Consider the following 20,332-nt stretch of genomic DNA (forward strand, 5'->3'; position numbering starts at 1 on the left):
CTGAACACTGATGAATATATGTCTTCCATTGGCTATGAAGATTTTATCTTATTTTTTGGTCCTAGCTGTTTCCATGTTCTTGATTTGTATTAGTATTTGCACATATTACTTTTTCTGTATGGCATTGAAAACCTACTGCCAATTGTCACTATATTTATATACAAGAAGCAGAAAGTAACCACATGTTGTAGTAGCTCTATATGGAGGTATTGCCCTTTCTGTTTAGTAAACAAGTGAAAAACAACCCTTCTCATTTTGACAGTCAATTCTGATTTTATGTGGTGCCTTGAGTATTGAAACTAGCTGCTTTTGGAAACAAACATCTAGAAACATGTCAGAGATATAAAGAAGCAAAAAAGCACAAAAATATAAAATTAGTTTGACAGATACAAAAAATAAGAAGTATGATAAGGAGTATGGGCAAATGTTCAAGTTGGCAGTACTGTAAAGGGACAGGCAAAGCATCCCAATGAGTTCTCCTTCAAACAGGGAATGCCTGACCATCAACAAGAAGATGTAAGAGATACTGTTAAAGGTTAAGGTCATTGCAAACAAAGTGAGCTCTATCCCTTAGGGCTTGCATCTTTGTGCCAGTAAGCCTCTCATTTTATGCCTATGTCCAAAGGTCACTAGGATGCACATTTGAGGATTTCTGGGTCGTGTATCAATCACTTAGAGGTGTGATTTTATGCTGCATTCTGGACTAGCAAAAATCATTTGAATGATTTTAATCATTTGTTGTGCTCTCTAATTGGACAGAAAAAGCATGGAAATTTCTATAGCACAGTGCATCTAGGCTTTCAGGTTCACTTTCTTATTTGTGTTATTACAAGGCATATTTTGCAGTTGACCAAAGGTGCAAAATTAAAAAGTGATGCTACTGATAATTGCTGGCATGACTACCCTGAAGGAACCCAGCACTGGTCTTCAAATTACTTGAGGCATTTTAAATTCTAGTGACTTCAGCGGCAATGATGAATTCTGTGCTTTAACAGTGTACTGTTATGAAATAATATTCCCCCCAGTGGGAACACTATGTAGAAATGAATATAATTTCTTGTCTCTTGCATTTGATGCTGGACTAATAACAATATCTACCTAAACCTAAATAACAGTAATCCCTAATTGATATCAATAATGTTTGTATGCCACAGATATGGATAATCTCTATTAGGATAGTGCTTTTTAACCACTACAGTAAGTACTGATCCACTACTGGGTCTTGGGGTGCTGATGGTGGGTTGCAAGTTGTTATTGTTTGTAATGGTTAGTGTGTCACAAAGCAAGTCATGGTGGGTTGTCATGTGACTTTTGTTCTCAATTATTAACTCCCCCACCCCAAAACCAAATCCTCTCACCCAGCTGTAGCTTTTGTGCTAGATTCACCAAGGGTGTCTCAAAGACAATTTACAGGAAAATAAATGAGTAGCGACACCAGAATGTTTCAGGAACACTTTACTAAGACATATTCGAAATTGTGCTAAATACTCTGTCAAAAGCCAGTATACAGAATTTATTGTTAGATGTTCATATGGATGTGAGCTAACACTCTTGAAGGTACCAAAGTTAAAACTGAAATCTGGGAATTTCAAGGTAGATGGATAGTGATGAAGCCATCCATCCATTTTCCAACCCGCTGAATCCGAACACAGGGTCACGGGGGTCTGCTGGAGCCAATCCCAGCCAACACAGGGCACAAGACAGGAACCAATCCTGGGCAGGGTGCCAACCCACCACAGGACACACACAAGTACACCCACACTAGGGCCAATTTAGAATCGCCAATCCACCTAACCTGCATGTCTTTGGACGATGGGAGGAAACCCACGCAGACACGGGGAGAACATGCAAGCTCCATGCAGGGAGGACCCGGGAAGCGAACCCGGGTCTCCTAACTGCGAGGCAGCAGCTCTACCACTGCGCCACCGTGATAGTGATGAAGCATTTGGGTTATTTGTAGGTATTCAGGAGAAAACATGTCAAGGCATAATCTTAAGCTCAGAAAATAAACATTTAAAAGATATCAAGGCATCTGAATGAAAAAGATTTGTGAGGTCTTGACCATTGATTCTATTGGGAGTCCACAGTTCTAATAGAGTCAGGCTGATCCAGGCTGGCACGTGGCAGAAACCCATTAGTACCAATGTGAGGTTTGAAGAGTAGGAGGCGACACTTGGGCAGGAAGTATGAGCCTTGGATGCTGTAGATACAAACTAGACCAGAGAAGACTTGAATGCAAGGAACATTGAGACCCTTAGATGTGGCATAAGTAGGTAAGAAGAAAATCCAAGAGATAATGAAGACACTCAGAGAAAAAGTGGCCTGCCTTCCAGTGTTGTAGGACCAAAGATCCAGCCGGCCTACTGTCAGTGCCAAAGCTAGAGCAGCAAGTATGCAATTGTAGCATATAGAGAAACCAAAGAAGATATTGGATCCTTCGAAGCACTCCAGCAACACCAGGTTGTCCAAGATGTCATAGTTTGGAATAACTGCAGGTGGGGTTAGCCACAACCACAAGAAAAAGTTCACCACCTGTGGCAACAGGGATATGGTAAAGACAAGAATGCGGCCTGTGCAGCTCTGTAGGCTAACTTGGCAACACAAGGTGGATGAGTGAGGAGGCCTCAGGGGCCACGCCAGCATAGCAGCAATGCAGACAGTGAAGCCTGACGAGAAGAAAGGCTGACGCACAAGGCAGGTACTGGGGGAAGGTGGTCCAAGAAAGAAGGGGAGGCTTGTGCAGCTGCTGAAAATGGAAAGAAGCATAAGAAAACAAGAGGCACCTCCAGCCTCATGGACCATGTGGCTCTGATGTTGACAGAGGAAGACTAAAGCCACAGACAGCAACACTGCCATAGCCAGTATGGAGAAGAACAGTAAAAATATGGTGGAGAAGTCTGTCCAGCTGCGCATCTCAACAATGCGATCCCGGCAGTTGCTGCTGCGAGGATATGACCATTGTTCAAGGGGGCAAGGGCTGCATATGTTGGAATCTGTAATGAAATAAAATACAAAAATGTTACTCCATATCAGGTTCTGTTCACATTACCTTCTTATGGACTTACTGTTCAAGACCACAAAAGTTGTTGCCTTGTGTTATTGAACAGATGTTTGAGTCAAGTGTGCATAACTAATAGGTAATTGTAGCCTTTTGATGTGTAATGGGTACACAACAAACGTGACCCTACCCTTCTCCATTTTACATCCTCACTTGTTGAACCTTGCTGCAAACTTGGGTTAGAAAGCACCAGCTTATTCAGTTGACCTAAAATAACTGCCCTGTTTTCTCTAACTGTATATTCATGAAAGAAAAACTTTCACTTGATTGCTTAAGGAATATTTTTTAGGTTACTGAACTGATCAATGTGAATAAAATAAGTGACCGATATTTTGACATCAGTCAGTAGATGAGTAGCCTTAGATGCCATTTCCTTTGCAAGTGAATTGAAGGTAATTGACATTTAACATATGGACATTGAAATTAATCTTTGTGAAATCTCACAGGAGACTGACAATATTTGTTTTGTGATCAGTAGCAAAAATTATTATTTTTTGCATAAGAACAGAGCATCATTTCTAAAACTCTGATTTTTCTAAAGCAGCATAGACGGAATGTTGTCATCCATCTTTCTGATTTTGGGTTCAAATGCCATAAGCATTCTAGAGCCAGAGTCAGAGGTTGTCATTGATGTAGTGAATAGCTGCTGTTAAAAAGGTGTTTTCAGTAAATGTCCTTTCAATCCATCCTATATTGGGTGTCACAGCACACCCATCTCTCTATTATACTAAAATAATCCTGGGACGAGACGAGACTTTTTCGCCTGGTACGAGACGTGACTTTTTCAGAGAGATACGTTCACGTCCCATGAGATGAGACTTTGTACCAAGAGATTTAACCACGCCTGGGGCCAGAAATAAAAGACAAAGAGTAGGTGACAAAGTAAAACATTGTAAAGAATTCAAAAACTTTGGTGCGATATACATGCAGAGCAGGTTAGAAATAATGAAAGTACTAGAATTCGAAAGTCTCAAAAAAAATTATAGCAAAGATCGCATTAGCGCAAACAAACGGAAATTATCACTCAGTGAAAAAACGGAACAGCGAAAAGAGATCGAATATATTGTTTGGATTTAAACTTTAAGTCAGAGACTTGTAGATCGTCTAATTCGTGTTGCTATCAGGGTAAAGTAGTGTTTCTTCCCAATGAAGAGGGCATCTGTGAGAATTAAAAGATTTGTTGTTTGGTGAAAATGAAATCCACATATGTGAGCGGCAGAGACGCGAAGTGGCTGGCGCGTAGCACAGGCCAAAGGGGTTGGCAAGCGAAGTGAGCAAAGCCCCCTAGTAATCATATAAAATGTGTGTGATTTCATCCACAACTGCTACTCTAGGGTTTTGTACCCTCTCACTCATGTCCCATGATTTTTGTGAAGATGGTACCAATGCTGTAATGATATTAAATGTGTCGATTTTAATCACTGTGTAAATCAAATGTTGCACCTTTGCCAGGCATTATGTCATATGGTTGAATATCATGACAAATAAAATCCACACACTTTTTGGTTGTTTGATTTTTTTTTTATGTCATTTGCATATATAATTCACTAAGTCCATGGCAAGCAAGACGCACGCAAGACAGCCACTCCCGCCAACTCACAGAGCCCTGCCCACCAACAATTCACTAAGCAGCCGACCATGGCACACGCACGTCAGAGCCCCGCCCACCAACAATTCACGCGAGAGCGAAAGCATTTGCCAACAATGTTTTCATTAATCAAGAACGAAAGTCGGAGGTTCGAAGACGATCACATACTGTCGTAGTTCCAACCATAAACGATGCTGACTGGCAGCGTTATTCCCATGATCCGCCGGGCAACCAAAGTCTTTGGGTTCCGGGGAGAGTATGGTTGCAAAGCTGAAACTTAAAGGAATTGACAGAAGGGCACCACCAGGGGCCTCATGTATAAACGGTGCGTACACACAGAAATGTTGCGTACGAACATTTCCACGCTCAAATTGCGATGTATAAAACCTAAACTTGGCGTAAAGCCAAGCACTTTTCCATGGCAACTCATGCCCTGGCATACGCAATTTCTCCGCTCGGTTTTGCAGACTGGCGGCACCCAGCGTCAAAGCAGTGCTACTGTTCCTGTGTGGTCATCCTTTCTTTCTTAGACCCACATTCCTGACGCGGCGTTATAAATACACTGAAACTAACTGCATGTTGTTTATTAGTGTAATGCATCTGATTGTAATTAACCTGCAGCAATATAATGGTCCAGGGAATAGTCATAGTATTCCAAATACCATAACTGCTTTAGCGTTGTTACTCTCAATGCATCTTCTTCTTCTTTCAGCTGCTCCCGTTAAGGGTTGTCACAGCAGATCATCTTTTTCCATATTACTCTCACTGCACCACTCGGAGTATTTATATCACTGTATCTGAGTGGGGAATCACAGCAGCAGCTGATCGGAAAGAGAATAATCGGTATACAGCATGAAGCAGACACTGACTCAGCTACGGCAAAACGTTTCTGAGACTTCCCTGTACGGACTTCGCGGTTTAGAAAAAGTTTCATCCCATGAACTATAAACGCACTAAATCAGTCCATCAAGTGCTCCTTGTAGAACTGTTTGGACTTATAAGTACAATCACCTCACAGTAAACTTGGGATACAGTTATAATATTGCACAACCTGCGCCACATTATAAAGCGCTTATTTACATATGATGACGATATCATTTTTAAGATGAAATGCAGCAAAATATGTTGATTATATTATACAGATAAAACTTTAACATCATTTAAATAATCTGTATTGTTAATACTGCGGTGGGTTGGCGCCCTGCCCGGGATTGATTCCCTGCCTCGCGCCCTGTGTTGGCTGGGATTGGCTCCGGCAGACCCCCGTGACCCTGTGTTCAGATTCAGCGGGTTGGAAAATGGATGGATGGAGAATTATCGGTATACAGTTTCAAGCACACACTACCTCAGCCACGGCAAAACGCATCAAAGTCTTTCCTGTACGGACCTCGCGTTTCAGAAACAGTTTCATCCCAGGAACTATAAACGCACTCAATCAAGTGTTCCTTGTAGAACTGTTTGTACTTATAAGTACAATTACCCCACTGTAAACTTGCACTACAGTTATAATATTGCACAACGTGCGCCACTTTATAAAGCGTGTATGATGACGATATCATTTTTAAGATGAAATGCAGCAAAATATATTGCTTATAGTATACAGATAAAACTTAACTTCATTTAAATAATCAGTATTGTTAATAATTAAACATGTGAGGACACGGTGCCGCAGCGCTAGCTAGTTCATGGATTGTTCCTGCATTGCGTTGTATTCTTGATCGTGCTGACGCGACACTGGAAGGATAGACGGATAGAATAATTAAACATGTACTACGAAGATATTTCAATGTTCCTTAAAAGTTTTGAAGAATCGGTGGTCTAAGCTTACAAATGGCTTCACGTCTATTATAGAGCTGATTGTGTGGCGATTGGGTATTTGGAGAAAGAAAAGTAAGGACAGGAATTGGAGGTTAGTACGTTTGAAAGAGACAGTACTGCTGCAATAAATTATTTCATCGAAGGTCACGCATGGCGCAGCAAGCCTCTTGCGTGAGACATGAACAAGCACTGCGCCACCGTGTTCCCATGTTTAATAACATGCTTTAACTCCTATCATCATGAAAAAGATATCACGTATACATCTCAGTATTTTAATTATTCAAAGAACTGTAATATCACGAATGTAATGGATTCTGTGTCCTGTTGGAGAAAAAGAAAGCCAGTTTAAGAAGCAGGTAGTGATTCACACACAGAGCACATAGAAGATCAAATACAGAACAAAGCATTTAATGTGCTGCTGTAGTTACAATGGGATTTGAGAAACTAGTAAATTAAACGATTTTAAGATGAAGTTTATGATGTTGTACTTTAATGGCAAAATAAACTATGTGATTAAAGTGGAAATTTCGAGATTAAAGTTGACATTTCGTGCTGTTTTTCCACTGTGTGCGTATTGTTTTTTGTCTCTACCCTAATAAGCTTTCATATGACATTCAGACGGTGGGCTACGACTTGCCTTTTCACGGCAACTTTGATATGTGATTTCTTGTTTATTTCGGGCACTGTGCAACTTTGTGAACTTGAGCTTTCGAGTTTCTCTGACACTCTGTCACTTGATCAACTTCATTTTGTTGATTATACCACTGTTTAAACCAACAAATAGTACGTTTTTCCTTTGCCTCCATTTGGTATTTGCTGAAATTCTTATATTTTCCCCCGTACTTTTCCCATTGTCTTTTCACAGAAGGCTGAGCTTAAGGGCTATTTATATTGATTTGCATATTCAAAGAGGCATAATTCTGGGAGGAGTTGGGGCGGGACAGAAGGCACGTGCACGTGCGTTACTTTTCACGCTGATCGGAATTTATGTAGCGGAAGAACGTGGAGGTTTGCGTACATACAGATTCCTGCATCTGGATTTTTCTGTGCGTACGCACATTCCTGCTTTTGTGCTTACGCCATGTTATAGTGTGAGTTCTACGCACGGCGTTATGCATGAGGCCCCAGGTGATTCCAAAAATGCCCCAGTTTGACTGTTGGTATGTTTATATTCATTTTAGTTGCATCGCCCAGCATGCACATTCACAGTCACCTAAGTAAGGCTTATAACAGCAGTATTTCTTGCTGTCTTTGTTGTAATTGGCTGCTGTGTGCTGACAACCTATCATACTGTGTAAAACAGCAAAGTATAGATTAATATGTTGTCTTAGGTCATAGACTGCGGAAGATATTTGCACTTTAAAAGGACCACTTGCTGTTTAATGAAGTGAAAATGTACATAGTGTTACTTTTTTCAGTATTTTTGTTTTTGATGTTTGCTTCCTCCATTTGCTCTCCCTTGTGTGAGACTTTACAAAGAAAAGAAAACAAGACCAAAATTTTTTTCAAAATCATGGGTGAAGCCAAGGGAGTGAGTGATTCTATGATTTTGAATGTGTATCCATGATCAAAAGCAAGTGCAACAGTCTGAGTGACTTTGATCACTGTGTAAGAATGTGAGGAAAGCTTGAACATAGCAGCAGGTCAGTGATTCATGTTCTGGTGTTCTTTTTTTTATTTCGCCTTTTTCAATTTCTTGTATTAGGAATTTATTTCGCCTTAATCAATTTCTTGTATTAGGAATTTGTTAGTTTTCGCATATCCCTTGGGGTCAGAACGCAGGGTCAGCCATTGTACAGCGCACCTGGAACAATTGAAGGTTAAGGGCCTTGCTCAAGGGCCCAGCAGAGTAGGATCTCTTTTGGCAGTGACGGGGATTCGAACTGGCAATCTTCGGGATGCCAGCACAGATCCTTAGCCCCAGGGCCACCACTAAATGATGGCAAGATTATGCTTGACTGACTGAAACCTTGTTTGATTATGGGTTTCTGTCTTGGTGTACACTTCTGCACATTATACTCACCATCACTTATATTGCTGAAGGTTCCTGCTGGACAGTCATCACACTTGCTGCAGCAACCGCTTCCCCTTTTCACTTGGCCATCTTCACATTGACTGGAGCAGTTTGACCCGGGTGGCTGGGAGTGGAGGAAAGACTTAAAATTTTGTGTCAGGCTCACACCACCTCACGCACACAGATGCACCCAAATCCTGCTTACCCTGTTATCGGGTGTGTTCCAGTAAACATTAGGGAGGTCAAGGCTTAGCTTTCCATTGCTGTACTTTCCTACAGTTACTATGCTGGGGGCCCCATCCTGATGCCATTGCCAGTTAACAATCTCATAGATACTTGGAGGATCTCCTTTGCTGTTGAAGCTGATAGGAGATGTTTCCAGTGTAAAGTTCACTCTCCACAGCTCCTCTACAAGCTGAAATGACAGGATAAACAGCTTTTGTAAAAATCCTTCCAGCCCTTACCTTTTCCATCCTATCATATTACCCAGTGCCTATTGCCTATAATCCTGTCCTCATGCATATAGACATTTTACTGATAAACTGGGCTGTGTAAGTCTGTCCAATGGGGTGCTTGTGTGCCCTCCCAAGTGTGATTTCTTCCTTTGCATATGTTGTTACAGGGATAAGCCTTGGCTACTCACAACCCTCAGCATTGAAAAGTAAGCTTACAAATGCGATAGATGCCGTGGAATACTAAAGAGATTCTTGGTGTCTATGTGGGCAGCTTTACATTTTAAACCTTAAGAGATCCTTTTTACAGTGTGGATTTTCGATTGGATGGATGGGGGTGGGGGGTGGGGAATTTGGCATTGTGATAGGATTGGTGCTGTCAGCTTTTGATGCAAATATCTATTTAGGATCCTTTCTTAACATGTATTTCACTTATAACATTCAGCCTGCAGTGTTGTGCAGTTGTTAACACTACTGTCTCACAGCTACAGAGTCCTGAGTTTGAATTTAGGGGCCAGTCACTGTCTCTGTGGAATTTTCATATTCTCTCCATGTTTGGTCTCGGGGATACATCATTCTTCCACTCACATCCCAAACACATACGCAGTAAATTAATTGGTGACACTCAATTGGCCCCATAAGGCTGAGTTGTGAACGTGTATGTGTGTGTGTGAAATGTACATGAATGTACAATGAACTGGCATTGCCTTCTGGTTTAGATTGCTGCCTTGTACCTGATGCTGTCCCTGACCCTAATATGGAATGAACAGACTAGATGAATGGATTTACAGCAGCCATTGTTGAACAATAAATTACAAGGACAGCTTAATTTTACTATTTTTTTGATCCCTTCTCAAGTTACCACACAGAATACATTTTACACATCCCATCCCACAGTCCCTGATGTTTATACTCCAAATTCCACTTCATTTCAGAGTCAAGCTACAAGATTTTGGGTGACAGAGACATTTGTAGTACTGTTAATCCTATTCATTGCTTGCCTTTAGAATAGCTTATAGTAGCATGTCAATCTTCTGATTTTCTAAAGACTATTAAGTACACCATCTATTCAAAATAACCTTTAATGCTTAAACCAATGAACTTGCTCATTTGCTGCAGCTGTTTTATGCCTTTTAATTTTTATTTATATTTAAATGTAATTGTAACTGGGCAGCATGGTAGTGTGGTGACTAGCACTGCTGCCTCACATTTCTAGAGTCCTTGATTTAAGTCCTAGCCTGGTTACCTTCTGTGTGCTGTTTGCATGTCCTCCCTGTATGTATGTCCTTTTTTCCTTGATACACCAATTTTCTTTCCTCATTCCAGAACATGCAGGTTAGGTTGATTGCTGACTCTAAACTGTACTCTTATGAGGGAATGTGAAACTCCCTGTGTGTTTTTAAACATTCTCTGTGATCAGCTACAGCTCAGTCTAGGTCCAATTAATGTCTTGCACTTAATGGTGCCAGTATATTCTCCAGCCCATTAGCCTATGATTAGATTAAACAGGTTTGAAGAACAGATGAATGGAGGAAATTTATTACCTTTTTTTACTTAAAAATTGTGAGTTTTACACTGTATACTATATGGACTTACAATAACATCAACATCTGTGTCAAGACCCCCTCAACATGTTTATATCTATTATTTGCACTTAATGTTATTTGCCCCAAAATACTCTGTTTTAAAATATACATAAAATACACTTAAATCTTTTGTTCACCCTACTTATAAAAGTGTACCAAATTTGAAAGTTACATTTACAAATAAGATTTAAAAATGTAAATGGTTAGAAAAAATAAAGAGCTACCTTTTGATGGTTTTATTTCTTAGTTATAAGAGATGGTGCAAAGCAGCATCTTTTAAAATTGGTCCTCAAAACCAGAAATAAGCAAATCAGTATAGTGCAACCCCCACATGTTTGTTGCTTCAGGATAACATAACAACATTGAAAGTCCATTCGTCCCTTTTTATAACCCATAGTAAACTTAAGGGGTGGTGGGGACCTCTCATGAGCAGACTCTGAAACTAAATGAAGGCAAGGAGGCTGAAGTACAGAAACAAAATGGGGTTTGTTATAACAGAAATAATAAATTACAAAAGGACCTAGGAAACTGGAGATAGTGGTATAACAAAACATCAAACTTACTGTCCTCTGGGCTTTTTGTAAAATTTCAAGAGTTTCTATAGATTTTCTAACCCTATCTTCCTGGTAGGGTGGATGGCCTTCCTTCCTGTCTTCCAATACTCCATGAGATTACTCTTTCCTCAATATCTCTCAGTCTCTCTCTGTATATCTGTCTCTGTCTCTCTCATTCTCTCTCTCTCTCTCTCTTCCACTTTTCTCTGGTCTCTTTTTCTCTCACCAAGTGACTGTTTATCTACATTAATCCTATCGATACCAATCCTATTTGACCCCCAGAAGAAATTACTTCTTTGGCAAATCCAGAAATTACTTAGAGGATCATGGAACTCCTTAGAGAGCCCATGTATCTATTTTGTTCTCACATTCCCTCGTAAACGGCTAGACCAGCACCAGGACATCACAGAAGGTACCAAGAAGCCATGTATAGGCTAAAAGGCAAACCTGGTATCATATCTTAGTATTTACATCTGCTGTTACTTAAATATATTTGTAATTGAGAAGTTTTTATCTCATAGTATTACATCTGGACATAGTTCCCTCTATCAGTGGTGGTCTGGTGTCACTGTCAGTGTTACAGTAGCAGTGTACTTAGTGACCTGATCAATCTACATTTTGACTGTCTTGTACTACTGCATTTTCCTTGCAATTATAGCCCCTACCATGGCCTCTGTTATACTGCTTAAATCAATTCAGGGCTGTGGGAAGCCACTTCCTATCCTTGTTGTTATGGCCAGTTAGAAAGTGTCTTGTTCCAAGAATGCATAAAATTAAATAAACTGATCGGAAGAAGACAAAGAAGGTGTTTTTAAGATCTTAGAGTGTAGCCTGAGAGAGAGAGACGCAGCACAGGAAAAGCTGTATCACCACTAACAGAGCCAGATCTGGCTAAGGTAGATTTACTTTGGCACAGAGGTAGAACTAGCAGTTTGTAATCCCAACGTAAAAAGCATACATCCCATCTCTGATATCTAAGGGTGGACAGCTGGGGAGATGTTGGGAGGGTCTACCCTGAGTGATTCTTCTCTGGTGATGAAGGGTTAGTTAAATATTGTTAACCAGAACAGAGGGATACATGAGTACTAAAAACAAAATATGAGACAAAAAAATGAAGATGAGAAAAACAAGGCAAGATTTACCAAAATCATAAGTTTAGATCTGTGAATCATCTATATATATAATTCACTAAGTCCATGCCAAGCAAGATGCATGCAAGACATGGCAAGCAAGACACACGCAAGACAGAGCCAAGCCCGCCAACTCACAGAGCCCCGCCCACCAACAATTCACTAAGCAGCCAACCATGGCACGCACGACAGAGACCAGACCATGGCAAACAAGACGCACGCAAGTCCATGGCAAGCGAGACGCATGCAAGACAGAGCCACGCCCACCAACTCACAGAGCCCCGCCCACCAACTCTAAGACCATGGGATACGCACGACAGAGCCCCGCCCACCAACTCTATCCCTCCTCCTGAGTCCACCCTCGCTCTCGAGGCATGCAGCACCTCACCAAACACCGCCTCAGTCGCTTTCGTCTCTGCTACAGTCCACATGCACCTCTGAACCACGTTGACTTTTCATTCAGTTTTCAGTCACGGACAATTGTATGTTGCTCTCTCCAGAGTTCCATCTTTTCATTCACTCACAGTCGTATCCTCAAACTCACCCCATCTGGACAACTGTGTCTTTCAGGAAGTGTTCACCCATCAATAAATAATTATGTGGCGTATGCTACACCGCGGGTTGGCTAGTTAGTAATATGTCTTTATCCAAAAACTTAGACAATGTGAGCAGCACACTGCCATCACTTTAGCAGTAGGATATGAAACCACAATGTAGTGTTTCAGCAACCACATGTATACCAACTGCTATAGTCCATCCTTGATGGGGCACCAGTCCATCACAGAACATACTCCTTAACATATTCTTCAAGGGCCACTTTAGATCCACAAATTATGTTAAAAAGAGCATCCTTGAGGTGTAGGAGGACACAGGGAGAACATGCACACTGTACAAAGACATTACCTAGACACAGATGTGAACTCAGGACACAAGATCCATGAAACAGCAGTGCTAACCACTGTGCCTACTGAATCCATATTAAAAACAATGTTACCCGTTCTATTAATCTTCCTACATCTGGCCAAGTACTCCATATCCATTAATGACCCCTATCCTAAAAATGAAGTTAACCATGGATGCACAAGACAGTATAAAATGAGAAGTAACATAACAGTAAGTCGTCATCTCAGAATGTACCCTGTACTATTGTAGTTATTTTGCTTACACCAAGTAGTTTATTTAAACTCTTTAAACTCATCCAGTGTTAGTTTACAATGTGATGAACTGTAAATTTTAGAACATTCATCTTCAAGTGTAGCTTCTGTGATGGATGAGGTGCATGTTTCATGAATTGTGGGCAGATGCGACTCTATGGGCTTGTCAAACCATTCTGATTGACAGTGATGGTGAGCATTTTTTGGCTTTATGCTGTTAAATTAATCCTCAGTAAGACCAGAAAGAATTTCAGCTTTCAAATTCTTTTTAAACCTTGGTTTACAGTATTGTTTTTCTCTGTTATTTGTACATAAACACTGAATGTTTTATTTCATCTGCCCTTCGCAAGTACCATATTTCTGATTTTGCTTCAGCTTTCAGAAGACACAGTTTGTTGTAAAGGAATTGCATATTTAACCTATTCTCTGTGTTCTACTATACCACATCTATAGTTTGTTGTATTTCCGTACCCCACTGTTAAACTTTTCCATCCAAATCTTGCTCTCACTGCCTTCCCACCTTACTTACCTTTTGAGTGCACACCTTGCTCTTCAGGCAGCCACTCTGGTTGCACTGCAGCAGGGAGTGCAAGGCATGAGCAATGACATACACGCTGGCGTATGTGGCAAATGAAGTGCGTCTCTGGGTACCCCCAAGTAGATAGCTGTAGTTCTGAAGGGTGAAGCTATAACACTCTGCACAATTGGGGAAGCAAACTCCCTGACTAAGATCACCACCTGCCTGGCACTCCTGCTGTGGCCTGCTGGACATCCGTTTCAGCCACTTCTCCAGGAAGGGCTCAAACCCAGGCATACGCCCTTTCTGCAGAGCCAGACCCAACACACCACCGGCTTTGCCAACATTTGGAATATCCGCCACCCTGCGGGAGGCCGTCCAGCCCTCGCTGCCGATCCACACCTTCCCTGATCCGTAGCCCTGGCTCACAGCCTCCTGCAACAGGGCAGTGGCATACAACTCATTGGCAAAGAGCACGGTGCTGTTGGACTGGACTGACTTTAGAGTAGACAGGATCTGTCCCAGCTGAGCCTTACTCTTGGCCTCCACCCTCTGAGGCAGCAGCTGCCAGTGTGAAATGCAGATGCTGTGCTGTTCTGCTAGGTTGATGAAGTTTGTACAACCCCCTCGGCCGTACTCATCATCTGTGCAGAGCAGTGATACCCAATTCCAACCAAGTTGGTGCAGAAGTTGCAATATGGCTTCTGTCTGAACATTGTCACTTGGAATCATGCGGAAAAAGGTGGGAAATCGCTGACGGTTAGTTAGGGTCTCACTGGATGCTGAATAGCCAATCTGCAAGACAGCATTAATACACAGAATAAGGCTATCTGACAGTATGCCCTTGACAATACCCCCTTCAAAAATAGCTAACCTGTGGAATGTGGAAATGTCCAAGGAGTCGGGCAATGGGTATGGTCTCCTCCGAAGTGGTTGGTCCTACAACTGCTATGACATGAGGCTGGTAGTCCATGTAATCACACTGCACGGCAACGCCATTGCTGTTTCCCTTGGACACAAAGCGAAGGCTTGGTGGCACTGTACCTAACATCTCCATGCAAGAGTCATAGACCTCATATCCAAGTTGAACCCCTGGAAGAAGGTCTGTAGCCTGGTTTATTTCATCAATGGCAAAGATCATTGTCAGGAAGTAGCGGTAACCAGAGGGATAGAAGCTGAGGGAGAGAAATTTAGACCACCAGAGCAAACAATCAATAAGGGAGAACATGATTGGAAAGAAAGGGGAGAATCAGAGATGAGAGTTGGATGAGCCAATAACAACATGAGAAGACAAGCAAACCATTCAGCATAATATAGGTTGTCATTTCCCTTAACAATCTGAAAAATATAATTGAGCCGACATTTGAAGGTCCCAACCACAATACACAGTAGCTGTTTTCATGTACCGTATCTATAGTTCTTTGGATAAAGAAATATTGATCAAAATTAAAGCAAAATTTCCCTTCAACCAATTTTCTTATGTGTTCTTACTAAAGATCAGGTGTTAAAGTGACAACTGCTATCCACCCCACATAATCTTTTTTAATTTTAAATTGTTATGTCATCCCATAATCTTAATTTGCTTAAACTGAAAATATTCAACTCCTTCAGTTATTTCTTATTGCACATATCCCATAATCCTGTCATATAGTATCACAAAGAGAAGGCAATATAAAAGAATTAAGATTACTGTAACTTTAAAAAGAAAAAAAATATAAAAACTGAATACGTGTTAAAGAAAGAAAACACTTTGGAGAGTTGAACAAGCAAAGAATTCTTAGTAGTAAATTAAGAGACAACATCACAAAGCCTGTATCCTCTCTGAGCCTGAATATATAGTTTTCATCCATGGGGTGGCTCAACCACTTGCTCAACAAAGTTGCATGAAGTATGCAGTTTCTCCCCTATTTTTCTGTGCTCTGGCATCTTTCTTGACCTGACTAACACTAACTACTGTGTTCAGGGATTATTTTGTTATTTGGTACACAGTATTAATCCCAGAGATGAAATTGTTGTTTCGCATAACCTTTGGGGATCAGAGTGTAGGGTCAGCCATTGTACAGAACTCCTGGAGCAAATTTCATATTGAGGGCCTTGTTCAAAGAGTAGTGTTCCTTGTATCAGTAACGAGATTTGAACCACCAAACTTCCAGATACCAGCACAGATCCCTAGCCTAAGAGCTACTACTCTGCCTTCCTAGTCAAGCCTGGAATTCACTTCCCAAGTGAGGGGGATGGAGACCCTATTTTTGCATTAAACACACCAGGCTAAAGTTCCCTCTAGTGGACCGTTGTGTTCCTGCAGTCCGGGCCTTCAGTTGCCTCTAAGAGACATATCTAGGCTGCCTGACATGTTATCATCTTCATATTATTGGGAAAACTGAGCAAAATTGTTACCAGTTGGGTTGCTAGACTTGTACAGGTCTGTAAAAGCATTGCCATTTCATCCTGACCTTTCTCTTCTTCACATGTGCCCATGCCTCTAACAAACTGGAGGATCCACTGCTTATGCAGGGCATAGAGTTTTCTACATCATATCTATGCCACCATACCTCCTATTTCATCCTTCTGTTTCTCTCTGTCAAGGCCATGCTAGGCCCCACCCTGCCCAGTGTTCCTTTTTCCTGGCTGTAATCCACAGTCCATTTGTCCAGCTATCCTTAGATACTGTAGCTAGAAAGGCATTTAGATAAATAAATAGATATGGAAAGTTTGAGAATAGACAGATGATGGCAATTTATTGATTCTCTTGCAGTATACAAGAAAAATAAAAATCAGAGCATAGTGTACAGTATGTGTGCATCTGTGCAGTTGGCTTTTAGTAATCAGGATTGTAAATCAGATAAGCTGATCTAAAAGACAGGATCCAGACAGTTAGGGATAGGTCAATAATGTCAGACTTAATGCTAAGGTTTTCTGGTTTGTATCTCATTATTTTTCATTAATAAATTCTTATTTATTTGATGCAATATTTTTCACGGTAAAAAATATCACAAGGATCTTCTCAAAGCAGACAAGATGAATGTATAAAAAGAACTAACTAGGTAGAATACATGATACCTTAAAAAACAAATCAGTGATAGTGCTAATTGCAGATGTGAACTAAAGGGCCCTACCTGGAAGAACTGATCAAGTTTCCCAGGAGTCAGGTAATGGAGTCGAGCACTTGAGTCAAAACAGAGTGGCTGACACAAGAGCCCAGAGGAGGTTTTAAGGGATTGTGAAGCAGAGAGGGGATGCACAAACCAGTGTGTTTCTTTGTGCCGGTCCCAAGCCCGGATAAATGGGGAGGGTTATGTTAGGAAGGGCATCCGATGTAAAATTTTGCCAAATCAATATGCGGACAACAATACAAATTCCCATACAGGGTTGTTCAAGCTCCGGGTTAACAACGACTGCCACCAGTTCTGCTAGCCAACAGGGTGCTGGCGGAAATTGGGCTACTGTTGGCCAAAGAAGAAGAAGAGGGGGGAGACGTGTCCGGAGGCAGGAAGAGAGGAGGAAAATAAAGAGAGTGGAATTGAGGTTAGGAACTTTGAATGTTGGCAGTATGACTGGTAAGGGGAGAGAGTTAGCAGATATGATGGAGAGAAGGAAAGTTGATATATTGTGCGTGCAAAAGACTAAATGGAAGAGGAGTTAGGCCAGGTGGATTGGAGGTGGATTCAAATTGTTCTATCATGGTGTGGATGGGAGGAGAAATGGGGTAGGAGTTATTCTGAAGGAACAGTATGTCAAGAGTGTTTTGGAGGTGAAAAGAGTGTCAGGCAGAGTAGTGATTATGAAGCTGGAAATTGGAGGTGTAATGATGAATGTTGTTAGTGCATATGCACCGCACGTTGGGTGTGCAATGGGTGAGAAAGAAGATTTTTGGAGTGAGTTGGTTGAAGTGATGAACACTTTATCCAATGGACAGAAATTTTTTGGAGCGTATTTCAATGGGCATGTTGGTGAAGGGAACAGAGGAGACGAGGAGGTGATGGGTAGGTATGGTGTCAAGGAGAGGAATTAAGAAGGTCAGAGGATAGTGGATTTTTCCAAAAGGATGGACATGGCTGTGGTGAATACATATTTTAAGAAGAGGGAGGAACATAGGGTTACGTTCAAGAGTAGAGGAAGATGCACACAGGAAGATTACATCCTATGCAGAAGAGTTGACCTGAAGGAGATTGAAGACTGCAAAGTGGTGGCAAGGGAAAGGTGGAAATTGTGGAAGAAAGGTAAATAAGAGAGTCCAGGCAGGGTGGAATGGGTGGAGAAGAGTGTCAAGAGTAATTTGTGACAGAAGGGTATCAGCAAGAGTGAAAGGGAAGGTCTACAGGACGGTAGTGAGACCAGCTATGTTATATGGGTTGGAGACGGTGGCACTGACCAGAAAGCAGGAGACAAAACTGGAGATAGCAGAGCTAAAGATGCTAAGATTCGCACTGGGTGTGATGAGGATGGATAGGATTAGAAATGAGTACATTAGAGGGTCAGCTCAAGTAGGACAGTTGGGAGACAAAGTCAGAGAGGCGAGGTTGCATTGGTTTGGACATGTGCAGAGGAGAGATGCTGGGTATATTGGGAGAAGGATGCTAAGGATAGAGCGGCCAGGAAAGAGGAAAAGAGGAAGGCCTAAGCGAAGGTTTATGGACGTGGTGAGAGAGGACATGCAGGTGATGGGTGTAACAGAACAAAATTGAGAGGACAGAAAGATATGGAAGAAGATGATCCACTGTGGCAACCCCTAACGGGAGCAGTCAAAAGAAGAAGAAGAAGAAGCAGAGAGGCCATCATTCTCTAAGAAAATTCACCCAAGGCCATTTTTTATCACATTGATGGCAGTTGGTAGGGTGCTGTACTCTGTTAGCTATTATGGATGCAATGAGAAGTCAAGCAAAATTACACATTTTATTGGCTAACTGAACACATTACAATATGCACGCTTTCGAGGCAACTCAGGCCCCTTCTTCAGGCAGTTAAACTGAAGAATTGACATAACTGATATTGCCATTAATACTTAGATTGTGGTGGTTAACTTGACACTACATGCATAACTATGCATTACACAGCCCATGCTCAGTTGGCACTTACCTGTCACAGGTAATGAACTCCGGCTTTGTTCGGGAGTCAAGATTTATAGCTCTGGAGTGTAAGGAGAAGAGTCCACCGATGATATAGTCTCCAGGCAACCTGAACTGTTCATTGTTGTCAAAGAGTGTTTCTTGGGGATTCCCCATATGCCATAGTAGAGCAAGCACAGTTTGATAGACATACCAGTTCATGACCATAGCGATAGGTCCTAAGACAGAGCAGCTTCTGTTTGCCCTGCAGTTGTGGGTGCATTTATACATGCATTTGCATAGTCATTTTGACTTATTTGAATAAAGAAACTAAGAACAACTTACATCAGTGTTCTTTGTCTGCCATCTGTCAAGAAGTTAGTCTGGGCAATATAGTGCTTTGAACCTTAGATTAGAAGTTAAATGAAACAGAATCATGTATACACAGAAATATGTCAAGATCAGGTCTGGACATGAGATATGGCAGGGTCAGGTGGAAACGAGGGCTAATGGATATGGACCTCTAAATAGTGCATAGTGTAAAGTGAAACAATTCAGCACCAGGTTAAATTCAAGTACAGAAGAGTTAGGAATAGCAGGACAATACTTCACCAAAGTGTGGATTTTTTGTAAGATAAATTGCAATAATCAGGTTTTAAATAAAGAAAGTCTTTAAAAGTGAGCTACAACACAGCCAGCCTTCCTGTAGGTAAGAAAAATATATGGAACAGCAGCCTTTAAAGAGTACAAAGGAGAGGAAAGGTGGTGTCAGGTAAAAGTTTCAGATTAAACCTGGTAAGAGAATTTGAAAAGTTAAATCAAAGTGTTATGATTTAACAAGAGATGGGATCAGCAACACTGAAGATGTGGCAGAATTAGGATAATCCTCTGAGTAAATCAGAGATGTGAAAGGGTCAAGTTTGGTACACGGTCCACCTTTTTACCAGCATTTTTGTAGTCTGTGATGCTAATAAACGTTTGCTTTGCATCTCTGCTTTGTTTAGCACACACTGTCCTCCTGTGCTGCCATGCATCACTGGCTGTCATTTGTATCACCACCATCATATACAAATATCCCATGTGATCAACTAATTAAACTTCATTTCATAGTTTTTAATGCTGTGCTGTCTGAAGTGGTTACCTGATACTCAGTATCACATGACCAACTGTACAAAACCGAACTGAAAACTTGGGGGAAAATTAACATGGTGTAGTGAGTTATTTCTTTCATGATTAACAAGTTGAGGCATTTCTCTTGAAGAAGTGAACAATTCCTAACCTCAATTCCTAACCTCAATTCCACCAAGTGAACAATTTGTCATTCATTAATTTCCTAAACCCCATTATTCTTATGCAGCATTTCAGGGGTACAGGGAACATCTGTATTCTTTACTTTTTATGATTTTTCACTGGTTG

The 20,332-nt window shown here is 41.2% G+C and overlaps 1 protein-coding gene across 2 annotated transcripts in view; it reads right to left on the bottom strand.

Annotated features, from left to right (window-relative positions):
• Nucleotides 1-1,507: 1,507 nt before the first annotated feature.
• Nucleotides 1,508-20,332, bottom strand: part of LOC114657108 (taste receptor type 1 member 3-like) — a 34,753-nt gene continuing 15,928 nt past the window's right edge. Inside the window, exons 1-6 of one of the 2 annotated variants that reach the window (XM_028808875.2) lie at nucleotides 18,948-19,150; nucleotides 14,746-15,046; nucleotides 13,884-14,666; nucleotides 8,684-8,893; nucleotides 8,488-8,602; nucleotides 1,508-2,993 (exon numbers count right to left, since the gene is read on the bottom strand). In XM_028808875.2, coding sequence (XP_028664708.2) covers nucleotides 2,071-2,993; nucleotides 8,488-8,602; nucleotides 8,684-8,893; nucleotides 13,884-14,666; nucleotides 14,746-15,046; nucleotides 18,948-19,144 — 2,529 coding nt within the window. In that variant the 5' untranslated portion in view covers nucleotides 19,145-19,150 and the 3' untranslated portion in view covers nucleotides 1,508-2,070. Of the gene's footprint in view, nucleotides 2,994-8,487; nucleotides 8,603-8,683; nucleotides 8,894-13,883; nucleotides 14,667-14,745; nucleotides 15,047-18,947; nucleotides 19,151-20,332 lie in introns of those variants that run through there. The other variant, XM_051924400.1, reaches the window with a different exon arrangement.

The sequence above is a fragment of the Erpetoichthys calabaricus genome, chromosome 1 (assembly GCF_900747795.2).
Source record: "Erpetoichthys calabaricus chromosome 1, fErpCal1.3, whole genome shotgun sequence".
In the NCBI taxonomy this organism is placed as follows: Eukaryota; Metazoa; Chordata; class Cladistia; order Polypteriformes; family Polypteridae; genus Erpetoichthys; species Erpetoichthys calabaricus.